This window comes from Gadus macrocephalus, chromosome 22 (assembly GCF_031168955.1).
Source record: "Gadus macrocephalus chromosome 22, ASM3116895v1".
In the NCBI taxonomy this organism is placed as follows: Eukaryota; Metazoa; Chordata; class Actinopteri; order Gadiformes; family Gadidae; genus Gadus; species Gadus macrocephalus.
This window is the reverse complement of record NC_082403.1, coordinates 9792605-9819634: the sequence shown is the minus strand read 5'-3', so window position 1 is coordinate 9819634 and position 27030 is coordinate 9792605. Positions and strand designations below refer to the sequence as shown.

The following is a 27030-nucleotide window of genomic DNA, read 5'->3' as shown; positions in this document are numbered from 1 at the left end:
GCTCCCTTCCTGGAAAAACAAACACATTTTCCCGCGACGCAGATGTTTTCAATTTGGCATCAACCGGTCGGAACAACAAACCACCGAAACATCTCGGGTGTATTTCAAACAACAATAAACAAAGAAAAAGGTGCATTTACTCTCTCACTCGCTGCCTTCCCCCCAGTGCTGTCCTGCGGGATGCCGGTGCCACCGGTCAACGGCAGCATCTTGGGCCAGGACTTCACCCTGGGAGCCAGGGCCCAGTACCAGTGCAACCCCGGGTTCAGGCTCCAGGGGCCCATCACCACCTCGGTGGTCTGCCAGGAGTCCGGGCGGTGGAGTGCCATCGAGGCCCCGCCCAGATGCATGCGTAAGTCTTCCTCACCCCTGAAGGTCTGCTGAAACTCCATCAGTGCTAGGTCCACTCTCTGCTGTGCTCCGTGGGGAGAGTCGCCAAAACTTTATTTTTTAACATTGGAACCAATGTATAATGACGAGGGGAAGTGGTGACTTTAAGCTAGCGCCATCGAGCGTTAGCGATTTCTTTTGTTTGGTCAGCGCCGTCCGACGCATTGCGTTCGTTGCCCGTGGAGATACTTCCATTGATTATCGAGGCGATGTTTCCCAGCTGAATGCAAAAGTAATTCAGTTGGAGAAGGGCATTTGTACAGAATGTACTGATAGGTAGAAAATGATGTGTCTTCAAATGTAGGAATTAGTCCACAGCTAATTAAGCTTTTCATAGACGTGTAAATACAGACGTGCATATACATTTATTACCAAAATAGGTATCCCAGACCATATTCCAGAGTATATAGAGCATATATACAGCGATCATTAATATAAATTGCTTTTAAGATGGAGCATCCCATAAATAAATCATCCCAGTAAACCCATGCATAGTCACATGATCGATTGAAACATGCATAGACATTATGTAAATTATGGTATTATATAAACAGTCTACTCCCATGCATACTAGATATAGTTTTCAGTGTGTGTTGTCCTGTGGTTTACCGTCCATCCCTTTAGCGGGTTCCTGCCAGGACATCAGCCACTCTGCCGTGGATCACGGAAGATGGAGACTCATCTACGGCACTCAAAACCAATATGATGCCATCATGATGCTCATCTGCGACCTGGGATATTACTACAGGGGTCGAAGGGTCATCCGTTGCCAGGCCAACAGCACTTGGGACTACCCAGATCCTCGGCCAGCCTGCAAGAGTGAGTGTGATCTTCGCAAACCACAAAATGGAATTAGCTTTGATTGATGCGTCATCCAAACAGTACCAATATGCATTCACTTCAAAAATATTTTCTCGCCGAACTCATAATGCATACAAATGGCTTTAATAACCTCCAAGTGCACATCGACTGTGGCCGTTCCACCATAGATGATCGATCAATAAGAAGACATGATTGATTCTGTTATTCCATGACTCGACTCTCTTTCTATCTCTCTTTGTCCCTCTCTCTTTGTCCCTCTCTCTTTGTCTCTCTCACTCTTTGTCTCGCTCTCTTTCTCCGTCTCCCTCTCCACCTCTCTTCCTCTGTCTCTCTCTCTCTCGCTCCCTCTCCCTCTCGCCCTCCCCCTCTCCATCCCTCTCCCTCTTTCTCTCTCACTCACTCACTCACTCACTCACTCACTCACTCACTCACTCACACTCTCTCTCTCTCTCGCCCCAGTCATCGCCTGCGGAGACCTGGGCACGCCACCGAACGGACACAAGATCGGAACGCTGACGGTGTACGGAGCCACGGCGATCTTCTCCTGCAACACGGGCTACACGCTGGTGGGCTCCCGGGTGCGGGAGTGCATGTCCAACGGCCTGTGGAGTGGATCCCAGGTCCAGTGCCTCGGTGAGATCCGCAGGATGATCCGCTACCGGGTTATGCTTCACCATGTGTGCTTCCAAAAGGGGAAACTCTGTTTTCGCTGCCAAGTTACTATTTAGTCATTTAGCAGATGGTGTCCGAAGTGACTCACATAAAAAAACACCATTTAGTTTCGTTAATGAGCCGGTGGTTTCCCCCATCCTGCTGGGAGTCACATACCATAGTGTTTTTGCCGGGGCGTACATTTAAAAACCAACTGCGCAAAGGGGGCCGCTGTGCAGAGCACTCGCCATGTGTCTGCCTGCGCCTCAGGGCTAATGCGAACAGATGAAGACATAATACTTTTACTGTGTCTCCTAAAGCTGGCCACTGCGGAAACCCCGAGCCCATCGTGAACGGCCAGATCAACGGGGAGAACTACAACTACCGGGGCAGCGTGGTGTACCAGTGCAACCCGGGCTTCCGGCTCATCGGCGTGTCGGTGCGCATCTGTGAGCAGGACCACCGCTGGTCTGGCAACACCCCCGTCTGTGTCCGTAAGTACCCACCCCCCCCCTACTCAGCTAGGATTCGGGTCTCGAACGGGAACTGTTCATCCAGGTTTACATCCAAAAAAATAATGTGTATTTATCCACATCGCAACTTCTTCCATTGTGCCTTTGATAGCCATCACGTGTGGTCACCCCGGTAACCCCACCTTCGGGCTGACCCAGGGCACCCAGTTCAACCTGAACGACGCCGTGCGCTTTGTGTGCAACACGGGATATGTTCTGCACGGGACGGGCAAGTCCTCCTGCCAGGCCAACGGGCAGTGGAGCAACCCGCTCCCCAGGTGTAAAAGTAAGCGTGTGATTGCATTTTTTCTTTCCTACGTGTGTCCTTGTGTGAGTGTGTGTGTGTGTGATAGGATACGAAGCCAAGCATTCATTCAAATTTGTCTTGGGGAATTTGAATTTGCCGCCGCTGGTTGTGACTTCTTGCCTAATGGCGCCTCCCCCCCTTGTGTGTTGGTGCGTATCATATATATCATACGCCTTTGGCGTGAAGGCATTGGAATCCTGTTTGCCATTTTTATGCTTTATATGCATGGCCGTAACCAGCCATGGTGACTGACTCTGCGCTAAATTAAGTGACTGTGCTTTCAACAGACGATAGGATCCCTGTGTGGGTATCAGGTATGTTTCTGTGGGTGGGTGGGTATGTAGATTACACTCCCCACACAAGGTCACGTCCTCCTCCCCCTGCATTAACCGAGGCGAGCAGAATCATCCGGGCGAGCGGAAATGAGTGGATGGAGACAACCCAGAGGGGGGAGGAAGGGTCTAAAAAGAGCATATTAGTGGAAATTCAAAGAGAAGGGAGAAAAAAATCAGAGACGGCGGCAGGATGATTTAATTACCTGTTCTGAACCCGAACAAGGTCTGCGAGGCCTTCTTGGTTAATATTTATTTGATGCGGTCCCTCCCCAGCTGGGGCCTGCATTATTATGCCCCAAAGCTGGCCGGGGCCTGTCAGAGAAACAAAACTAAGGTAATAACAATAAAGAACGGGGACGAAAAAGCAATTGCCGGGGTCCTTGAGCAGAGAGAGAGAGAGAGCGGACCTCCGAGACGCCGTGCCTCCTAATTTGAACTCGGGTTCCGAGTTCCCCGCAAACTTCACAGTTCTGCGCAGATTCATACTTTATTTTGTTTTTCTTCCGAGTTTTTTTTAACAATAAGAGACATGTCCAGGCACCTGTGTGGGCTCTAAAGCCCTATCGCTGAAGCGCAAGAGTCCGCTGCTACGAGGTCGGGGGCCGGTGAACGGTTCCAATGAGGCATTGCCTTATTTATAACCTCGCTTCACATGAGGACGTTTGGAGCCTGTGTGGGGCTTCTGGCCTTCTGTTGATCGTGAAAATAAGTTTGAAAATATCAGAGAGAGTCTCTGAGATAGTGTGTGTCAGTTGAGTGTATTCAGAGCCGGCATGCATAAGCAGATGAGATTTCTCTTCCCAGACGACGCATTCTTCAAACTGCTCTGCGGCTGTAGACGCCATATTAGCATTGCCTGGTTGCCATACCGAAGCTGACTTCTAGATGCAGTTGGTCTGTGTGTGTGTGTTTGGTGATTGTGTGTATGTGTGGGCGCTCACACAAGTGAGTGAGTGGGCTTGCTAGGATTTGCGTGGATGTTTTGATAGCGTGTTATACTCTTGTGTGCCGTGCAGGGAAGCGTAAGCTGCTTAGTGGTCCCTTTTTTTCGTCAATCACATTTATCACCTTAATTACAGTAATTCAAGCCCTATTCGACAGCCGTGAACGCGCACACTCCCGGTGTCCTGACTCTGAACCTTCGCTTACCTACGGAAAAAAACCTCCCCAAACATGAAGTGCCAAGAGGAAGATATCAGCGCGGTCCATGGACTCTGACGCGTTCCCCTCGCTCTCCCTTCATGTCGTGCGAGATGCTTGCAGAACACAAAACGTCAACGACATTCAGGTTTTAAGACGGCCCCTTTCTAAACAATGGCTTTTTTCTGTGTCTTCTGCTGACGTCCCGGCAAATGAAGGCATACACGTGGAAAACAATGCAACAATGAAGGACTAAATACGTGTGACAACTCCCTTAGCAGCTGTTTGGGGGAACAGCAAGAGGGGGGAGAAGAGGCCGGGGAAGGGGAAATATAAATTCCCCTCCATTATTTTACCCACATTATCTCTCTTAAAACGTTCTGTCTGAGGTGAGGTCGGGTTGTTTGACGGTAGGAACGGCTTGTGAGGTTCCTGCCTCTGCTTTGACTGAGACATGCTAAGCTCTTGTGCTGGCTCGTGTACTTAAAAAAGGAAAATATAGACTGCCCTTTCTTGACTGTGCCTGGTAGCGCGGCAAGAGTTTACAATGAAAGCACCGCGGGTTAGCTGGCACTCCAACTGCAGGGAATCCGTTAAAATAGGTAATTGAGAGATGATTTAGCCCTTCGACAGCCGAGAGAGAGTGCTTTTAGTCACATAAGTATACAATGGCTTCATTTTTGGCTGACGGGAATGCACGGACGGATGTGGGGGGGGGTGTAGGAGGGGGGCGGTATAGGGGGCGACGCTCGTTGGCAGGGCAAACGTCTACGTGGGCGCTTGAATGAGGATGGGTTAGCGGCCAAGAGCTAGATAGCGGCACACGTCAGACGCACGCACACATGCAAATGCTTACACACACACACACACACACTCACAAGCACGTAGACACGCACGCATACACACACACACACACACACACACACACACACACACATACACGTTGGGGGCTGTGAATAGCCTGTTTATGTTTCAGTATATCAGAATTTATTGGGGTAGAACAAGTGTTCATCTGACTTCATTGACGAGGTTCTCCCCAATGGGAAAAACCATGTGTAAGTTGGTCGTTTTTGAGCTTTTATTTCTCGCTCCTCCTCGTCACTGAGCTCTCCAGCCATCTATCCATCTCTCCCTCTTTCCCTTATCCCTCTCTCCCTATTTATTCCTTCTTCTTGCTCCCTTTCCCCTATCGCTCTCTCTCTCTCAGCCTTCATTCTCTCTCTTTCTCTCTCTCTCTATCTCTCTCTCCCCAATCTTCATCTTCATTTCTTGCTTCTCCCCTGTCCCTTCCTCCTTCTCCATCTTTCTCTTTCTCTTTATTGATCCCATCTCTGTCTCTCGCTCTAACTCTCTCCCTCTCTCTACTAGCAAAAGACTGGATGGCAAGGTAGCTAATGTTTGGTTCCACAGTCTCCTATACTTAATCTGGACAGATAGAAGGGGGTGGATGGATGAAGGAATGGGCCTGACAGCCGAAGGAGAGGTGGAGGGAGAGGCGGTTTGCGGGGGAGAGGATTTTGGCAACACTCACTGAGGGGATGGACAGTGGATAATGGGTTTAGGTAGGGGTTTGGCTGTTGTGGAACAATGTATGGCATTGTATGGCATACCTTCAGAATGAAACCAACACAAAGGATACTAAATGAGGTGCATTTGCTTGAGTATACCTGTTGTTTGTGTCTCTACACATATGCCATGTTATTTAATCGCGCTCTCAATCTCTCCTTCCTCCACCCACTTCCGCTGTTTTCTCCTTTCTCCCCCCTCTTTTATTATCTCCTTATCCTCTCCCTCCTCCATCCCTAACCATCTCCTCCATGTCCTCCTTCGCTGACAATCTCCTCGTCCCCTTCCTTCACCCTCTCCTCCTCCACTCCTCACCATATTCTCCTCCATCCATAACCGTCTCCTCCTCGTCCTCCATCCCTCACCATCACCTCCTCCTCCTCCACCTCCATCCCTCACCATCGCCTCCTCTACCATCCCTCACCATCACCTCCTCCTCCTCCTCCTCCTCCTCCTCCTCCTCCTCCTCCTCCACCTCCATCCCTCACCATCACCTCCTCCTCCTCCACCTCCATCCCTCACCATCGCCTCCTCTACCATCCCTCACCATCACCTCCTCCTCCTCCTCCTCCTCCTCCACCTCCATCCCTCACCATCACCTCCTCCTCTACCATCCTCACCATCACCTCCTCCTCCTCCACCTCCTCCTCCTCCACCTCCATCCCTCACCATCACCTCCTCCTCCTCCTCCTCCTCCTCCTCCACCTCCATCCCTCACCATCACCTCCTCCTCTACCATCCCTCACCATCACCTCCTCCTCCTCCACCTCCATCCCTCACCATCACCTCCTCCTCTACCATCCCTCACCATCACCTCCTCCTCTACCATCCCTCACCATCACCACCTCCTCCTCCTCCTCCACCTCCTCCTCCTCCACCTCCATCCCTCACCATCACCTCCTCCTCCTCCTCCTCCTCCTCCTCCACCTCCATCCCTCACCATCACCTCCTCCTCTACCATCCCTCACCATCACCTCCTCCTCCTCCACCTCCATCCCTCACCATCACCTCCTCCTCTACCATCCCTCACCATCACCTCCTCCTCTACCATCCCTCACCATCACCACCTCCTCCTCCTCCTCCTCCTCCTCCTCCTCCACCTCCATCCCTCACCATCACCTCCTCCTCCTCCTCCTCCTCCTCCTCCACCTCCATCCCTCACCATCACCTCCTCCTCTACCATCCCTCACCATCACCTCCTCCTCCTCCACCTCCATCCCTCACCATCACCTCCTCCTCCTCCTCCTCCTCCTCCTCCACCTCCATCCCTCACCATCACCTCCTCCTCTACCATCCCTCACCATCACCTCCTCCTCTACCATCCCTCACCATCACCTCCTCCTCCTCCTCCTCCACCTCCATCCCTCACCATCACCTCCTCCTCTACCATCCCTCACCATCACCACCTCCTCCTCCTCCTCCTCCTCCTCCTCCTCCTCCACCTCCATCCCTCACCATCGCCTCCTCCTCCTCCTCCTCCTCCTCCAGTCGTGAACTGCACGGAGCCCGGGAAGGTTGACAACAGCGACAGGCAGGTGGTGACCAGCGGGCCGCATCGCTACAGCTTCCAGACGGCCGTGTCGTACCGCTGCAACCCGGGCTACTACCTGCTGGGCACCAGCTCCATCTCCTGCCAGGGGGACGGCACCTGGGACCGCTCGCTGCCCAAGTGCCTGCGTGAGTGTCCAGACTGCTTTTATCTCCTTCATTTCGGAGGCCAGTGCCCTTCGGAAAAACTATCGACAAGGTTGCGTCTGACAAGGGCATCTAGAGAGATGGGGGAGGAGGATTGTTGGAAAAAGTAATAGATTCTTGGCAGCTTTGGAACTTTTTGGGGGAGTTTTTATGCCACGTCGTTATGTTATAATGTCTTTATGGGCTCCGCCCGCCTACGTCGCTGTCGTTAATGGGGAAAATAAATTTGGGTTTTCATGGAGTTGTTTGGATCAGTGGCCGCGTTTATCGTAGGATTTTCTAAAGCAAAGCCATTTCTCGTTTAACTGCCTGTCGTTTTTTGGGTTGCTAATGCCCCTCTTTATTGAGCCCTGTAACCGTTTACAAGTCAACTTACGTATGTGTGCCTAGCGAAAGGACAAGGGCCGTTTCCGTGTCAACCAGCCTCCGGTAGCTCGTTGACACGATCACAGAGCCAATGCCCATATATGGCAGCGGCCCCGTAACACTTATCGTTGGCTTGTATCCTGTGTACCCCCTCTGGTGTGTCTTGTCCCCCCTGGATAGTGGTGCTGTGCGACCGGCCCAGTGTGCCCCCCTACGCCCAGATCTCCGGAGACCGCCGCACCGTGGGCGCCGTCATCCGCTTCAGCTGCATCGGCCAGCGCATCGTCGTCGGCAACACCACGCGCATGTGCCAGCTGGACGGCCATTGGAGCGGATCACTGCCACACTGCTCCGGTAAAAAAAAAAAAAGGCAGGAAATGTATCGTCTGGGCTCTCCTGGATAATGTCTCGGAAACCATAAAAAAAAACACGTGAACTTTATCTTTCCCAGATGGCAAATTCAGTTAAAGACGATAAATGTTTTTTCCCAGATTAAATGTTCGGTGAATGTGTCACTTTGTTCTGAAGGCCAGGGCTAACTTTGAGTGGAAGATCACCTTAGACACAATTAAAGGGTAAAAGAAGAGGAGGGAGTGGGATTGAGGCGGGGGTGAGTCCGGGAGTGCTGGAGGGTGGGCTCAGTTCATTGGAAATGCGAGCTACCTGCTGAACTTTGCTTCATTTCCCCCAACCTCTATTCAACCTCTTGTACCTTTAGCACTTGATTAATTCAGATGTAAAACCACCCTCCCGTAGCACCCAAGACGCCCCTTGTAATTCCGGGGCCTGCAAATAAAGAGCTTTAGGGTGCTGGTGGGGGAGGTGGTTGTTGGTAGGTCACAAGCTCAGCGGCAGACCCATAGAGTGCAGTCCAAGGCCTTCAAGGGCAAATCCCCTATAAACACGATTCCATTGGCCCATAGAGACGCAGGGATGGAAGGGGGGAGTCTCCGTTGTAGTCGGTAGGTCAACTTTTACTTATAGCTGAGACTTTAGCTCTTCCTCCACACAGACATACACACACGGCTCTGCAAGTTTATTTCATACAAGACGTGTGTGTTTGATCGTTTTCCTCCTCCGTGTTAGGCCTATGTGGTCAGTGGCAGAGCCAACAATGAGTGCATGTAAACATGTATAAAAAGTCAAATTATATATCCTACAAGGTCTGTGTGTGCGGTCATTTCCCTCCTACATGTTAAGCCACCATGGTCAGTGTCGGGGCAAACAATGACTACATGTGAACATGTTTAAACAGTCGAAAGTAAAAGGGAAAGGCCCCAGGAGACTGGAGGAAGCACTGTGGAGGAAAGACTACGAACACACTTGTTACACACACGGTCGATGCCTCTGGGCCGTTCTCTTACACACACACACACACACACACACACACACACACACACACACACACACACACACACACACACACACACACACACACCCTCACACTCACACATACAAGCCCACATACCCCCACACATACCCCCACATACACACAGCCACATACACATATTAATACACACTATCAAACACACACACACACACACACACACACACACACACACACACACACACTTATGAACCGATGCAAGACGAGACAAGACAACAATAAACATTCATCCTGACAGTTTAATGTCACAATTCATGATGTTCATATATCCCGGAGATTGCTGGCTTTCTCTCTGTCGACTATAAAATCCAGCTTCTCGTGGCCATCTCCCTCACTTCCTGAGCTAAGCGCTATTAAAGTTGTGTTCACTCGGAGCACTATAAAAACAGTATTGGAAAGCAATATGCAGGATCACTAAATGCCTTGTGATTATTTGGAACGGATTCAACCGAGGTCTCCATCATAGTGCAAACAAATTCAAATGAAGTCTCTATTTTGGTATACTTTATTTGTGTACATTTGTGTCCCAATGCTATTAGTGTTGGCTATTTTCCTGCTGCCGGTACCTTTTTATATAAGCGTGACTTAATAGGAGAACACCATCTATGTGGACAGGGAGTTATAATGGGCATGCACCATCAAATGAGCTTTAGCTTATTTGTATTGGTAAACAAAATATAATTGGCTTGGACATACGAACAGGTCATGCATGTGATATTTCATATTTAACATTAACATAAACATCAAGTCACTACATGTGTATGTTTTATTACTTGCTTTTTATTTAATTGCTAATTTAAAGCTAATAGTATGAGGTTTGCCACATGAGCAATGGAAATCATACTTCGCATTAACCATCCAATAACGTCTAATCATTATTTATTGTCATGCATGTTTACTGAAAACTAAAATTGATATAATCTTTGCCACCTGAGAGCGTCGTGGTTATCCCACCTCATACTGAACATGTGTCGTATTGTTGTATCATCACTCATGCGTTTCTTTGTTTCCTCGGTGGCCTGTCCGACCATCCAGGGGACTCTGCGGGGCTGTGCGGCGACCCGGGCGTCCCCTTCCACGGCATCCGTCTTGGGGAGGAGTTCAGGCCGGGCAGCCTGGTGCGCTTCAGCTGTGAGCCGGGCTACGTGCTGAGGGGGTCCCAGGAGCGCACCTGCCTGGCCAATGGAAGCTGGGTGGGCACCCAGCCCGAGTGCCACGGTGAGACACACACGTTCGGAGTGGGGGAGGGGGGGGGGGGGGGGGGATTTGTGTGTTTAAGTTAATTATTTGTGTGTATGTGTAGAGGAGTTCTCTTCCCGCCAAATAGTGGTGGATTTTTATTTTATTATTTTTTTGCGTGTTGATCCTATGGGAAATAATATTTTCCAATGAGGCGATCAATAGGGGACTTGTACACACACACTCACAAGGGCACACACGTAAACACACATACGCACACTCACACACACATACGTACACACACACTAACACCAGACTGAAACACACTTGCCTGCACACACTCATTCCTAGATTGTTTCAATGTGTATTGGAGACTTTTACCAGATTTCCACTCAGCTTGTCCTGGGCTATAGGGCTTTTGCTCTGAGTCTCGCTCAAGAGTCCTTCTCTCTTCCCCATAATATTCCACTCTAGCACACCCATGCCACCCAGCAAACAGAGCAAAGCAGGGCAAACCGTGTGAGAGAAACAGGACAAACAATGATAGAGGAAAGGTGGAGAGCAGGCTAGAGTTAGAAGCTTAGAGGTAGGTTATTCAAGTCGAGTACAATAAAGTTATCTGGATCTAAAAGTGCACATACACCCACCACATAACTTTCTTATTGACCATCAATAATGGGCAGCAGCTGTCTTTGACAGAGCTCCCATTAAAGTCACAAGGTGAAAGATTGAGCCCCTCTCAGTTAGAATTCTAAAAACTCAATAACAGTAGTCCCCCCAATCTCACTTTACTGACTCACCGTAGCTCGGCCGTGTGGTTGGCTTGAGTGGGAGGGGATTTTGAAGTGTCGATAGTTAGGTTCTTGTAAACAAAGCACACTTTTTATTTGAAGAATAAGTCGGTTTTAGGGTCCGATTTTATTGTTAACATTATTGAGTTCATTATTGTTCAGCAATGACTACAGATGTGTTCAGGTCAATTCTAACCGGTGGGCTAGTTGAAATGTTACGCATTGGGACTATGAAATATTTAGAAAAGTGACGTACAGCAACTTCCAAAATAAATATGAAAAGAATGATGGCACACAGAAAAGGGCAGCATGCACTTCTACCTCCAAACATATTTCAACATTCACAAACTGTTGTCACCGGTGTCACCTTGAAAACCCTGATCCACTGCCTTCATTTCGACAACAAAGTTCCTCAGAAGTCTCATCCAAATACGTGAAGGCTTTTTACTCTGAAATTGCTTTGGCAATAGATAAACATCCCAATTCCATTCTAATTTAACTTTTTGCAAAGGAAGACCTTTAATCACATATTCCCCTGTTATTCCGCGGTCACACATAGGACTTCTCTACCCACCTCGCGTCTTTTTCTCGTAACATCTACCCTGATTTATTTTGGACACAAACTGTTGCTTTTCCTAACCCTCATCCGTACCGCACCGCCCTGCCCTCTCACTCTCTCCTAACATTACCTTCTCTCCGTTCCGTCTCCCCCCTCATGTGGCATCTCATATGCTGCCCACCTGCTCTAGTCTGGCACGCACTTCAAGGCAAGGCTACATCTGGTCATTATAGCTGGGGGGGGGGGGGGTGGAGGAGGAAGGGTGGATGAGATGGGGGGGTGGTGGTGGTGGTGGTGGTGGTGGTGGTGGGCTCTGAAGGCCAGGGGGCAAGCTGGATGGTGTAATGAACAGAGCAATCAGTGGTGGGTGGTTAGGGTGGGTTGCATACACCAAGGTTTCAACCCAGACGAAGCGTACGTCCATCAAAGCTGAGCAATGTAGGCATTGAGGCGGGGAGTTGAGGGAGGCTCGGGGATGGTTTATGTGGTTGCACATCGATGAAGAGCGCAATAGAAAGATGGATCGATCCTAAAGATAATTTAAGTTATCCAGTTAAACAGGAAAATTACAAGGAACAAATATTAATAGAATGAATAGCTTAACTACAGGTAGCCGTTAATACTAAGATTAATAATATAAGATTTAGTAAATGTCCCTGTGCAAATAGTTTATTGAGTGTACAAATCATAAGCAGAAGGAGGCCATCGTTTTTTCTTCAGACATATTTGATATTTCAGGGGCAGAAGACAAGAAGCAGTTTGGATCATTTTCTCTTGGTTTAGGGTAACCCGCTGCAGGGCGGATAGAAACTTCCATACAAACACGTTCTGATCCTGGCCTGTCAAAAGGTGTGAGCGTCAACACTCCCTCACTCACACCTTCCTTCTTCTCCTCTCCTTCTGCCGATGCTCTCTCAGTGGTCTCCTGTGGAAACCCGGGAACGCCACGGAACTCCCAGATCGCCGTCCACGACGGCCTGACGTTCTCTCGCTCCATCACCTACGCCTGCCGTGAGGGCTACTACTCCACCGGCATGCTCACGCGCCACTGCACCGTCAACGGCACGTGGACCGGAAACATGCCCGAATGCTCGGGTAAGAAGGCACACGCCCAAATAAAAGGGTCCACACTGCACCTCATTTATTTTCCCGTTTAGTCCTTAGCAGGAATTGTGGTTATTAGTCTAAGTTTCTTTTTTTTAAGATATACATATCATACATGAGCAGGTGACCCTACTAACTCCTACACTACTGGTGCCTGACAGACATTGGAGGTCGTATACAGTCTATTCATTGTTACACTGTTTACATGCTGCTATAGCATACTAGTGCATTATATTTATTATTTATTATTAGGCAAGGCAAGGAAACTTTATTTATGCAGCACTTTTCATACACAAGGCAGACTCAAAGTGCTTCACATGTAAACATTGTCATAAAATAAAATAATAGATAAGTAAAGTATTAGCTATTTCTTACTTTTTAAATCAAGTTGTATCCATCTTTTTTTTATCTTTTTGTCTTATATTGCACGCCTTCTGTGTCACTTTTGCATTTCACCACTGTTGGATCTCTTGAATCTTGAATCAAGTTGGGCATCTCAGTCAGTCGGTCTTCGTCGTATTCCGCTGTTGTCGTGGTTTCTCTCGCTGTGCTCGTTCCTGGCTGTGACAACGACAGTCCCCAATGGGATTCAATAGTCTGAATTATTATGATGATGATTTGCGCATGCTTAAAACGTATCAATTGCCTCATTTGCTACTCTTCAGTGCTGCTTTTCCGTGCTTTGTTGCAGAAGAGAGAGATGTGCTTTCTTAGGTTTGTTTCAATAACCTAGAATAGATTTTGAGTTGGGATGTCATAAAATAATAAAGGGAGAGAAAGGGATGTGTGAGATTGGTCTCTGGCTGGTCTATTCAAAAGCACAGTACGCGGCTATTGTGTGCACAGAATGCTCCCAGCCAACGATCTAAGCAGAAGGAAATAGAGGTATTGCAACATTCACGACGAGCCTGGCTGAAAGCAGCGGACCTTTGAGAACACAATGCTGCTTCAGAAGCTGTAGTGAATAAAGATAAGGGCTCTTACGGATTTAGTTGAAATGAATAACGCTCCATAGCATCAATAGCATAAGCGGTATATATTTGCAAAACCAATGTTGTCTATTTTTAACTATACTACAGATGTTTAATACTTGCGTTTCACTATGAATTAATTAGCTGATGTTCTTAACCAAAGTGACTTTATCCAAGATGCAAGACTTTATTTAGCCGGTATGGCTTCAGCATCTTTTCAAAGATGTCTAGAGTTAGGATGACAAGGGGGATCCACTACTCTCTACAATAGAGGTTTAGAGTCTCCACAGTTTCTATGAGAAGTTCTAGAATAATTTTGCATATTATCCTGGTATATTGGACTGCTCCTTAAAATGTAGTGGATTGTTGCTCATTTGCTACCGTTGCTCTTTAGCATAATTGTTTTTCCCCATTTGTTTCAGTTGGCGCGTGTGTGTGTGTGTGTTTGGCTGCGGTTGTGTGTTTGAGGTGTGTGTGGGCACATTCATAAGGTGGCTGTTTGAATTGGTTAGCGCCGGCAGACAACCTCAGTCTTCAGGAACAACGGCCAGGCCAGCACACATGTGACAGTCCATTAGCCACAGGCCTTCACGGCACGCACACACACAGTGTGTGTGTGTGTGTGTGTGTGTGTGTGTGTGTGTGTGTGTGTGTGTGTGTGTGTGTGTGTGTGTGTGTGTGTGTGTGTGTGTGTGTGTGTGTGTGTGTGTGTGTGTGTAAACTCAATGTAAACTGGAGAGTTTATTTCATCCTCGAGTGTATGTCATTGATTTCCCCGCTTTACTCAATACGATCAAAAGCTGGGCAAATGTAATCAGCAACAGTAATGTGGTTTGGACATGATGAGGTAGAAAATCGTATCAACGGCAAAATTACCTTCAATTAATTCAGTTTCTCAGCCGTCGGTCCTTTCATCTCGTGTTCCCTTTTGATCTTGTTTCCGTCCCAGCACTCACACACTCACACACACTCAGAAAGACACAGACACACACGCATTTAACGGACACACACACACACACACACACACACACACACACACACACACACACACACACACACAAAAACACACCCACGCACGCACACACTCACACACACACTCACACACACTGAGAAAGACACAGACACACACGCATTTAACGGACACACACACACACACACACACACACACACACACACACACACACACACACAAAAACACACCCACGCACGCACACACTCACACACACACTCACACACACTGAGAAAGACACAGACACACACGCATTTAACGGACACACACACACACACACACACACACACACACACACACACACACACACACACACACACACACACACAAACACACAACCACATCCCTTTAGTTCAAGTTCAAGTTCAAGTTTAAGTTTATTATTATAGCCATTTCAACAGTATATAAAATACAGTTGATAGGAATTTGTTTTGGTGTGCTCACATGTATTACACAGCAACATAACAACACATTTCAAGACAGAAAGCCAAAACGGCACATAAATAACAAGGAGTACAACACTTAACACACATGAAAAACACACAATGCATGGTTCGCGGGGAATGACAGCAGTAAAGTACAGTACAGTGGTGCAAAAACTGCAAGTGAGGTAGACCATGAAGATCTTAAAGACCTTAAAGTGCTTAGTGCTTGTTCAAGTGGTGTATAGCTTGTGGATAGGTACTATCCCTAAAGCGTGTTGTTTTACTTGTGATGCTTCTGTACCTCCTCCCTGATGGTAAGAGTGTGAATAAGTGGTGTGCTGGATGAGAGGGGTCAGAGATGATCTTCCTAGTTTTCCTGGAAATTCTGGTGTCATAGTGCGAGCCTATGGCAGGCAGACTACAGCCAATGATTTTAGAGGCCCTGCGTACTACCCTCTCAAGCTGTTGTTTGTCCTGGCTGGTAGCACTACCATACCAGACCAGGAGGGAGAAGGTGAGCACGCTTTCGATGGCTGCACGATAAAAATGGGTCATGCCTGCCTGACTTACCCCAAACTTCCTCAGCTGACGGAGGAAGCATAACCTCTGATGGGATTTGGAAATAATAAGACTAATGTTGAGGTTCCATGATAGGGACTGGTGGATAGTGGTGCCTAAGAAGCGGAAGGAGGAGACCCACTCCACAACTTGGCCATTAATGGAGATGGGAAGGTGCTGGCCTGCCTTTTTCCTATAGTCAATGATGATTTCTTTGGTTTTGGTTGTATTTAGTATAAGGTTATTGTCTTCACACCACTGCACCAGCTGTTCAACCTCACTCCGGTAGGTAGATTCCTCCCCATCAGATATGAGGCCTATGACAGTGGTTTCATCTGCAAACTTTAACATTTTAACCGATGCAGAGTTTGATGTACAATTATTAGTGTACAGTGAAAATAATAGAGGTGACAAGACACACCCTTGTGGGGCGCCAGTGTTCAGAATCCTTGGTGATGAAACATTATTCTTGATTTTGACTTTAACCTTCATCTCCATCTCAAGCCCCCTTCCTCTGTGATTACTAGCTCTCTGTTGTGCTTGTTCTCACTCTTGTGGCACTCTCTCTCCCTATCGCACTCTGTCTCTCCCTCTTTCTATCTATTCCTCTCTCTCTCTCCCTCTCAACCTCTGTCTCTGCCTCTTTCTACCTATCTCTCTCTCTCTCTCTCTCTCTCTGTCTCTGTCTCCGTCTCTGTCTCTCTCTCCTTCTCATTCTCCTTCTCCCTCCCCAGTGATCAACTGTGGCGACCCGGGCGCGCCGGCCAATGGCGTGCGGACGGGCAACGACTTCACCTTCAGCCACCGGGTCAGCTTCCAGTGCTCGCCGGGCTTCACCATGGACGTGGACCGCGCCTCCTCACTGGTCTGCACCAAGGACCGCACGTGGAATGCCACCAAGCCCCAGTGCAAAGGTGCGAGGGCGTGAGAGCTCCCCGGTGGTGCGGAGTAAGGCGCCGGCGCCGTAGGGATACCACAGGAAAACCTGCTTATACCACAGTGTCGTTAAATGCTGCATTTTGATTACCGAATAACGTTGCAAGGGTCTGCATTCGTTTTTAATAAGGGGACACCCCTGCCATTATACGGTTACGAATCAACGCGCTCCAAGTTCGACATTAAATACAACGGTTTCCTGGACAATGTGAAAACAAGTTCACAGTGCAGCGGAGGAATGTTTTTATTTCAGCTGATGAGGTCGATATGAAACCCACGTTATAGATGAATGGAAGTGATATCTACTCGTGGTTTGTAACTGTGGTATGAGTGGAATAAGGTGTAGGTCAGATTTAAGAGCTATTATTTCAATGTAATTTGTTAGAAATGCCATACCATACGTCAGCTATTAGTGAGTGAAATGTGCTATGAGAATATGTGTTTCAAGGGGACTGCTCCTGCCTCTGTATGAGACAGCTCCCGGCTCATTGAGGACCAATTAGGGCATCTTTTCCCTGATTGGTCCGGGCAATCCATCATACCTGTCAATCACAGGTGCGTGAATGCAACACTTCACCATGGCACTAGGGAGGGACGGAGCAGGAAGGGGTGGGCATGTATTTTTAGCCTAGTTTCAAACTCTTGCTCTCTACCGCGCTCTCTTTACAACTCAGAACCTTACCTATATATTAAACAACCATTTGGTTTAGCTTTATAAACAACCATTTGTTTACCTGGGATTTCTTCGGAGAGTGTCTGACACTAGATTGCAAGTGTGTGGCACTAACTGGGATGCTAGCTAAATGCAGTGGTATTACTATATACTTATTGTTATCGTTGTTATTGTAGTAGTAATATAAGCGAGCAATGGCTCAAAGTGGTCATCATTTTTACAGCGGCAACTGGAGGATTATTAGGTAGTTTTCTTTCTCGTCTTTTTGTGGTAGTTAAACAACTGTTGTCTTCAGTTGGCTTGAGTCGAGTGAGCATTTCTCTCCCTCTAAGCAGACACAATTAAGACGGCTAATGAGAAAGGGGTGGCCAGTTTATCTGGCAGCAAACGCTTAGGAACGCGTCAAAGGGAACTCAGCCACGGCGAACGGGGATGCAGACTGGAGCGTGTGGACCGCGCCTCAATGCTTACCACGTTTTTGTTTCTCCCTTCGCCGTAATTGTTTCCCCGGCAGCCATCGTGTGTGCCCCACCCCCCGTCATCCCCAACGGCCAGGTGGTGGGCACGGACTTCATCTGGGGCGCGAGCATCAGCTACGCCTGTAACCAAGGGTACCAGCTGTCCCTGCCCACCGTGCTCACCTGCCAGGGCATGGGCAACTGGAGCGGAGAGAGGCCCCAGTGCTTCCGTAAGTGATATGGAACGTCCGCGCACACGTGTGTGTGTGTGTGTGTGTGTGTGTCTGTGTGTCTGTGTGTCTGTGTGTGTCGTTCACTCTAGTGCAAGCCCCATCGAAAGTCTAAATAAGCCATTTATGTTGGTTTTTTGTAGTGGATTAATATTGGATTTGAATATCAATGAATATGTCTTCCTCTTTCTATTCTATCTTTTAATCTCCCGTCCTTGGTCTATCTCTCCATCTTTTTTCTCTCCGTTAATCTCCATGTCACTGTATCCCCCTCTCTGTTACATCCGTCTCTCTCCCTCTTTCACCCACCTTCTCTCTAACACTGTCCCCCTCTCTGGTCCCCGTTCCCCTCTCTCTCCCAGCTGTGTTCTGCGGGGACCCGGGCATCCCGGCCCAGGGTCGGAGGGAAGACCGCGGATTCACCTACCTGTCCTCCGTCTCCTTCTCCTGCTACGCGCCGCTGGTGCTGGTGGGTTCCACCCGGAGGTACTGCCAGTACGACGGCACCTGGAGCGGCACGCAGCCCTCCTGCATAGGTGAGGACGGAGGGTGTGGGATACTTGAGGACCAGGGGTGGCGGCGGTGGTTCATGTCGCTAGTGCGCTAACCACAACCACATCAGGCAATCCATAGTTTGAATGAATTGGTCGATTGGCGACCAGCGTTGGATTGGGATCCTGCGCCTCGTAAGCTACATGTCATTCCATTTATAATTGTGGTGTGGCCGACGCTGTTATCCTAAGTAATTCATTCTCTGTTTTAACAAACTTTCTTGTCCGACTTCCCTGCCCTAGCCACACAAGCCACCATTTAAAAATATTAAACAAATACAGAACATAGTAAATAAATAAAACCGTCTGCATCACAGGGGAAATAAGTATGGGTCAGTTAGCCGTGCATGCTTACTATCTTATTGGATTAGTAATAGGCCTTCTTGCCACAGGGTGTAAAACAATGAGTGGCTTTAATTAATACCACGCTGGAGTCTAGTGCGGCTAAGGAATTAGTGATTCAGACCAAAAATTAAAAAACAAATGCAAGGATTTAGGACAAGCATCTCCCTTGACAAGGAGCAGTTGTTAACAGTTGTATAAAACTTCTTCAAATCATATTAATGATGTATTTTGTATTAAAGTCATGAATTTCAAGCGACCTAGGGGATGTGTGTGTGTGTGTGTGTGTGTGTGTGTGTGTGTGTGTGTGTGTGTGTGTGTGTGTGTGTGTGTGTGTGTGTGTGTGTGTGTGTGTGTGTGTGTGTGTGAGATCAGACCGTCTTGCTAATTAATCTCTTGACAGGATTAATGTCTGCGTGAAAGAAGAATAGATAAGTTATTGCAGGTGTGTGTGAGTGCACCAATACTACTCCGTGGCTGTATGCGCACATGCCCATGTGTATATGCATGGATTCATCGTTACAGCCCTGTCTGACGATATGTCACCCAGGGAGGGTTAGGTGAAAAAACAAACCCCTCCCACCGCCTCTATCTCAAATTATCGCTCGGGAAAAACATCAGCTCTGCGAATAACCAAAAGTCCCACCATCCAAAGCACATCCACGTTCAAAACAACTGTGTAACGTCATAATTCACCTGCCCTCCATTTCAGATCCCAGTCACACGACTTGTGCTGACCCGGGCATCCCGATGTTTGGAAGCCAGAACAACAGCCAAGGTTACCAGGTGAGGATGCTGGAAAATGGAGCTCTTGGTGATGAGCTAGCAGAGGCCCTGGAATGTAGGAATGTAATCATAACACGTACACGAAATAAAGACTCAAGTTAATAACTGTTTATTTGATTTTGGTTTGAGACTATCATTGATGTCAACAGTCAGCTGTTTGTTACTTGTTTGTAATGTTTGTATTGTACATCTGTGAAATAGTGATGCCAAGGAAATTCGTTGGAAGGGACTAGCCCTTTACGTAAACTAAGTTGCAATAAATAATTAGTTACACTACAAGAGGAAAATGTGTAATTGTGGTAAAGAAACACACGATTTTGACTGAGAAAAGCATTTGGTTCTTATTCTAGCTGTCTTTGTTGCATATGGGGAATGGGTAAACCTAGCAATTGTTAGTGCTTGGCACTTGGTTCTAGTAGCATCCTTACTGTACCGACAGCGATATATTTTTTGTAGGTTGCTTTTGATAAAAGCGTCTGCATGTCAATTTATATACCACTAACCTCAGGGGGGGTTTCTGAAGACAATTTCCAGATTTGTCCCATCTACCTTCCACACACGCTGTTGGTAATCACAACGTATCACCTCTGAACGGGAAATGATTCATATTGTTTTCAGCTTACGAGGCCTCATCCATTGAATAACAATAAGTTGTATGTAATAGGGTGAGCAGTGTACGTTGAAGTCACCTCATTAATTGGAGCCAATGAGGCTGTGTGGCTGCGATCCCTGCACTCAATCTTTTTACAGAGAGCCTGTGTGCCTGTGACTGTTGAGTAATCATTCATGTCGGCAACCCCACCCTCGCATGGAGATGGATAAAGTCACAATGTCTTAATGAATAGACAACAATAAGGAACAGCGAGCTTTAATCAAAAAACAATGCCATTTTTTTTATATGAATCTAAAAATAAAAATAAAGATTAAAAAATCAATCAATAATGAACCCACTTAATATTTAGGTCGGGGCAAATCAAAAACACAATTTGATTAGAACTCTTCCACCGTTGCACCATGTTGTCTTTGGACCATGCCAATTGGATATGAGTAATGATCTTTGTTGATGTTCAGGGCAATTGCGTGTTCTTAACATGGGTGGCATCAGTGGGAGTTGAACCGTGAATTTATTTTGAGCTACCCAAGACCATGTCCCATTAGTGACGGCTCACGATTACATTTTGATCCTTCCGTTGTTCCTTTAATGCGCCCGCCTAGGTTTGTGAATGTCTGCGCTCTATGCTATCCTCATGCCGTGTTGCTTGTGACGTCTGGTTCCCTCCAGATCAGCAGCACGGTGTACTTCAGCTGCAGGAAGGGCTACCTCCTCCAGGGCTCCATCTCCCGTGCCTGCCTGCCCAACCTCACCTGGAGCGGCTTCCAGCCCGAGTGCATCGGTCAGTGCACGCCGGGCTTCCCCGCACCTCTCTCACATCCTTCTCCAACTTGTTGAGATGGCGAGACGAGTGAAGGGGAGTCGTGTAGCCTTTAAGTTAGCCACAGGCTCAAAGGGCTTCGCAGGTCCTACGTTATACAACACCCCTGAACTCTAAGTCTTCTAAAGGACGAGGATAAACCCCCCGCAAATCCAAGGTTGGAAGCGTTGAGAAGGAACAAAGAAGATGGATCATCTTCTCCCAGGGCTGAGACGGCTAGCTTTTGCCCATGGAGTGCAACACCCTGTGCTCCTCCGCACTTGTCTCCCACTTTCCCTAATTCCTAAGCCTAATTCCTTGTTAGCACCTCCTTTTTCTTTGTTTTCCCCTCAATTCCAATCCGTCATCCTATCCTCCCTTTTTCTTTCCTTGTTGTCTTCTCTTTCCCCCCCCCCCCCCCCCCCTTTCTTCACATGTCTTCCCCTCTCTTTATATTCATTCTCATCCTCTGTTTCTTTTTTCTTTTTTTCTCCCAGCCCACCATTGCAGCCAACCAGAGCTTCCGGGCCAGGCAGACGTGAGTGCCATAGAACTGCCCTCGCTGGGCTACACGCTGATCTACACCTGCCAGCCCGGCTTCTACCTGGAGGGGGGATCCGAACACAGGACCTGCAGGTCGGACGGGAGCTGGACCGGGAAACCCCCCCTCTGCGCGGGTGAGTCGGCCATCTTGATTTACATGAAGATGGGTGAGAACGATGAAGTCAATTCATTGTCCATTGATGCATTGCTAAAATAATCCCTTGGTTGGCAGTTAATGTACCTGGAATTTGAGAGTAGCAATTGAAAGATGCAGAAGCTGGCTTTATGACCACATATTGCTGATAGCTTAAAGAGTTGACCATGCTTGGCTTTACACAGAATCATACTGAAATGCCAACATCTCATTTATGCAAAGACTTGGCCTAGCAATTTTTATTCCGACAGTGTGCACTTGAACACATTACAAAGGAAGAAGGCAACAAGGTTTATAATAAAATTACTCTATTGTAATTGTTACGTCAATTACATCAAATATAAAATGGCAGGAGGTCAGTAATGGTGGTCAGTAGGTTTTCACAATGCATTCTTGAGATTCAAGTAAACTGTGATGGATGTTAATGGTCCATTACGCTTTATTATTCGAAGCAGTCCTTTTTTGTATGGTCAGCATGGGATTCTGTGGGAGCTAATGCTAGCAGTTGGGAAGGTTGCTAAGTCTGATGAATGTTAGCCATTAGCCATCACCGTTAGCCATTTCCTGTTTAGTCTTTATTTCCAAACATGCAAATAGGAAGATCCATCCATCACATGATTAAACAAACGCAGACACACACCTACACACAACGGCTCAAAATCCAATGCGCACACTGGAGAATTGTTACAGAGGGTGCATAACCCGGTTAGCCATCCCATTGATTAGGTTAGTGGGAAGCACCTTTAATAAATGGTGACGCAGTGTTAACAAGGTCTGCCTGACAAATTGACTGCCATTAAGACACCCCCCAGGCATGTGTCTAAATACATCTAAGAAAAATAGCCACACAATTATCACAGATGGATGCTAATTGCCTCTGTAAATGGTTCTAGCAGCGGGATCTGTGTGATGGATTTCCAACTGGAGTTTTCCTTGAATAGACAATGCTTTTTTTATTTCGGGGCATCTCAATTAAGGCCAAAGACGGGCCTTAGCTGGCCTTAGCTCTGATCCATTGGATTTTTAACAGCTCCTGTGAGACGGTTCATGGTTCAGTTCAGAAGCCAGACACCTAATAAAGTACACTGATTGCCAGTTTATTGGGCAACTTATCTGGAAACACTTTGGCCATAAGGAAAGCATTCATTCTTCTTGACAGAGGATTCCATAAGATGCTAGATGTGTTGCAGTGGCAAATGACTACAGCGTGCAGTTGCTCTAAATTGACCGGCTTTTTCAAAGCCCTGTCCATCTCACTCCAAAGACGTCCGATGGTCGTTGGAGTAATGAAAACACAGTTAGTCACTGAAAGTCTTTTATGACAATGATTGCCAAATGGTGTGATACGGTGCTTTTCCTCAGTGCAAGTAGCTATTCAGTGTGGATAGAATTTTTCCACTAAAGGTCTGGAGGAATTTGTTTAGCAACAGTGCACTTCCAAGGCTTTGGGTGCCCTAACCTAGCATCAACACATAGCACAATGTTTTATAAAGTCACAGTGAGTGACGCCAGCAAGTTGGACAATTGGTATATGGCACAAAGATATATTTGCAATACAAACAAACCTACATTCCTTATTGATATGATAAATAGGTTAATCCTTATTGACTTTCATTTTTAATAAGCCAAAACTGAATAATCTTTTCACATGCAGACTTGCAGACCAAATGCGTGTTTTTAAACGCTCAAAACTACCCCAATTGAGATTGTAGGACAGAATTGGCAGGCAATTACCTCACCATGTTCAAACTGAGTGCTTCATGTTGCCAATATCATTTAATGATGCTCAACTGAACATTTAACGGGGTCCTACAACTGATGCCATCTTATCTGATTTATAAAACACACTGTCAGCATGTGATGTTTGACTTGTTAGGCTTTCATATGCTGTGCGCAGATCTGATCCCTTGCCAGGCATCCGCAATGATGTGAACCGTCTGATTAAGAATTCATGTGTTGTTGTTTTTTGTTGCTGCCACTGCCTCCCCCACATCCACGCATCGCTTCGCACCGAAGTACCTGCGACAGCCGCTCATAGACTCCAGCTGAAGCTATGCCTTCATCAGCTCTCCTGGCCCTCGTCCTCCATTGATGACCAACTTTTATCTGACCTCCACAGCGGATAAGCCTAGAGATGCTGCCACAGCTGTTTTACTCATTAATGTTGTCCACTTTGGCACATAGTGAGCAGGTTTTTTGTTGTTCTTGTTGTTTATGCACCAATGCAGATCATTAAGGTGTCAGGGCAGAGGGCTGGTTACAGGGAAGAGATAGAAACGCTTTGCAGGGAAGAAATCTGTTCACCAATGTGAGGTCACTTTCTCTAGTAAATCTCATTGGGCTCCGTTGAGGCAAAAGATTTAATCTGAGCTAAATAATGTATCGATATAGGTATTTATGCATACAAGGGATGTCGATCGATAATTAAGAGGAATCTGATTAACCACACATCAAAATTTGCTTGAAAGTCCCCCAAATGTTTCGATCTTTCAATACAAAACATTTCATTTTATTGTGGTTGAACCCTGAACGTGCTGAAATGGCTGAACTACACCTCTTATTATCATTACTGTGACCTATGACCTGTGACTCCCTTGGACCTTTCAATGACTCCCCCTATTCCTCTGGGGAGCTTTAGCTACCCTCGCCACTAGTTAGACAAGGTGAGTATCTTTACCAATGAGGGGTTATAAATAACAATACAAACTTAGCCAATGTAATGGACATGTATTATTGACATGGCATTGCCATTACAGGTGCCATTCGGCCTTAGCATTGGTGTGGAAGCACAGTTTGGGCACGAGACCGTTTCATTATTGTCTGTTCTTTCCGGCTCGCACAGTTCACAAACAGCCACTATAAAATAGGTTTGAGGCCTCAGCAACCTATATATATATATATATATATATATATGTACACACACACACGCATGCATGCACGCACGCACGCAGGCACACACACACACACAATGAAACATCTGTAAAGAATGTCCCATATTAATGAGTCGCAGAATCTGAAAAAATAATATTGTTTCCACCAAATATTGTATTTCTGTGTAACCTTTTTAAGGTCTGATTTCTACACTGGGGCTCGTTTGTTTGTTGGTGTGGAGTCTGTTTACTACCGTGGCCTATCTCTGCTAGCCGGCTTGTGCAGTAAGCTGTTATTAAAGTGTCTCCCCGGGAGCTGAAAACACGGTGGCCTGATATAGCCTTCAGCTCTGTGGGGGCTGCCATCCAACAATATACCTCCTCGACATGAGTCAGACTTTGTCATAGGAAACCCCCCCCCCACCCCCCTATTCTCTCCCGACCGGCCATCCAGGGAGTTGGATACGCTGTGTAGTGCAAGATGGAGGACACACCAGCAGTTGCTTCGGGGAGGAAATACTAAAAGTGACCAAACTGGCCAATGTGTTTGCTGTTTTTCCTTTCCGTTTCTGCTGACAGAAACTTATTTATTTCTTTGTTTCTTGTGTTATTTTGTGCTCCACAGCCGATAACCGCCCAAGCGGTAAGAGTCCAGTGGGCACTGTTCAGGAGCCTCCCTCCAAATATCCAGGTATGATCGATATCATCACTTTTATGGTATCAGATGTACTTTATGGATATTGATTTCACACAGCAAAAGAAACAGGACAGCTTGAAGAATTAGAAAAGAGATTCCAAAATACCCACAAAAAAATTGAGTTTGGAGTTAGAATTACCAATAGTAAAGAGTTGTTACTATGACATGCATCCCTTGTCTTAGTCCCGGTGGGCGTGTTTGCCAAGAACTCCCTGTGGAAGGGCTCCTACGAGTACCTGGGCAAGAAGCAGCCGGCCATGCTCAGCATCAGCGCCTTCGAGGCCTTCAGCAACCGTGTCAACGGCACCCTCATCGACCACAGCGGCGTGGAGCTCAAGCTAGCCGGTGGGTTGGCGCCGAAACGTGTAAAGACGTGCGATGTTAATCATGCACGGACATGCTCTCCGTAGGCGATTCCATGAGCCAGACTCACTTACTCACCTGCTCGTTATTGTGTTAATGTAGAAACTTAAAAACGCTGCCTCGGGTAAAAGAGTCTAAATGACTATACTATAATGTGTGTTTGAAAACCTGAATTAGCTGTATACACCGTTCTAACACGTTTGTGTCTATGGGTGTCTGTGTGTATTTGCGCCCGTATGTGTGTGTGTGTGTGTATGTGTGTGTGTGCGTGTGCGTGTGCGTGTGTGTGTGTGTGTGTGTGTGTGCGGTGTCTAGGCACCTACAAGCGGGAAGAGGCTCAGCTTCTTCTGCAGGTCCATCAGATCCGAGGTCCGGTGGAGATCTTTGTCAACAAATTCAAAATAGACAACTGGGCCTTGGACGGACACGTGAGTGGCTGACACAATCCTCTACACTTGTGGAGATACACAACCTAGTTGTGGATGTTGTACACAGTGTTTATGGTGTGCCCCGACACGCCCTGGTGCTCCAGTCACTGACACATACATTGTGTGTCAGGCAGGTCACGTCTCCGTGCGGGTAAACACACGTGTCATGGGGAGCGCTTGGATCACACAGCGGAATGCATTTGCTGTGGTCCCGGTTGAATTATGCCCCCCGACATGCAAGGGTCACATCTCTCGCGCTCTCGCTCTCGCTCTCTCGCGCTCGCGCTCTCTCTCTGCATTGGGGTTGAGGGAGAGGGCTGACGTCGAGCCCATTGAGAGTTTTCACTTTGATTAAAACGTCAGTTAATCACAACCTTGTAATCACAGCTTGACAGGAACACCTCCCCCCTCCACCAACCCACACACATGCCACCCTCCCCCCCTCCTCAACCTTCCCACATTATCCTTTCTGCCAAGAAGGAGCCCACTAATACAGCGCACTACAGATATAATTGAAAAATATATAAACTAGGTCACTCCAGAGTGCGGTGTGGTGGCGCGGGCGTGTGTATTACTGCACGACGAAGGCATACCCCTGTTTGTTCTTGGAAGCCCGAGCACCGAAACAAAAAGCATATCAATAACGTAATAAATAAATAAACATCAAGTGTCACGCCGAGAGCCCTCCACGAGATTCACTGTCGACTCTACGCCTGTGACAAAATATAGCAATTCTCGCCACGTGTGTGCACGCATACCCTGACACATTGATGATACTCTCTCTCTCTGTTCTCTTCTCTTGATGTTCCCGTATGACTAG

At 47.3% G+C, this 27030-nt stretch overlaps 1 protein-coding gene across 1 annotated transcript in view; it reads left to right on the top strand.

Annotated features, from left to right (window-relative positions):
• Positions 1 to 27030, top strand: part of csmd2 (CUB and Sushi multiple domains 2) — a 242171-nt gene that overhangs the window by 204435 nt on the left and 10706 nt on the right. Inside the window, 18 exon segments of the mRNA XM_060042704.1 lie at positions 167 to 352; positions 1015 to 1209; positions 1672 to 1845; positions 2184 to 2357; positions 2488 to 2661; positions 7212 to 7400; positions 7965 to 8138; positions 10207 to 10389; positions 12619 to 12795; positions 16502 to 16681; positions 17891 to 18064; positions 18427 to 18600; positions 19670 to 19743; positions 21026 to 21137; positions 21653 to 21832; positions 25348 to 25413; positions 25603 to 25764; positions 26098 to 26210. Coding sequence (XP_059898687.1) covers positions 167 to 352; positions 1015 to 1209; positions 1672 to 1845; positions 2184 to 2357; positions 2488 to 2661; positions 7212 to 7400; positions 7965 to 8138; positions 10207 to 10389; positions 12619 to 12795; positions 16502 to 16681; positions 17891 to 18064; positions 18427 to 18600; positions 19670 to 19743; positions 21026 to 21137; positions 21653 to 21832; positions 25348 to 25413; positions 25603 to 25764; positions 26098 to 26210 — 2861 coding nt within the window.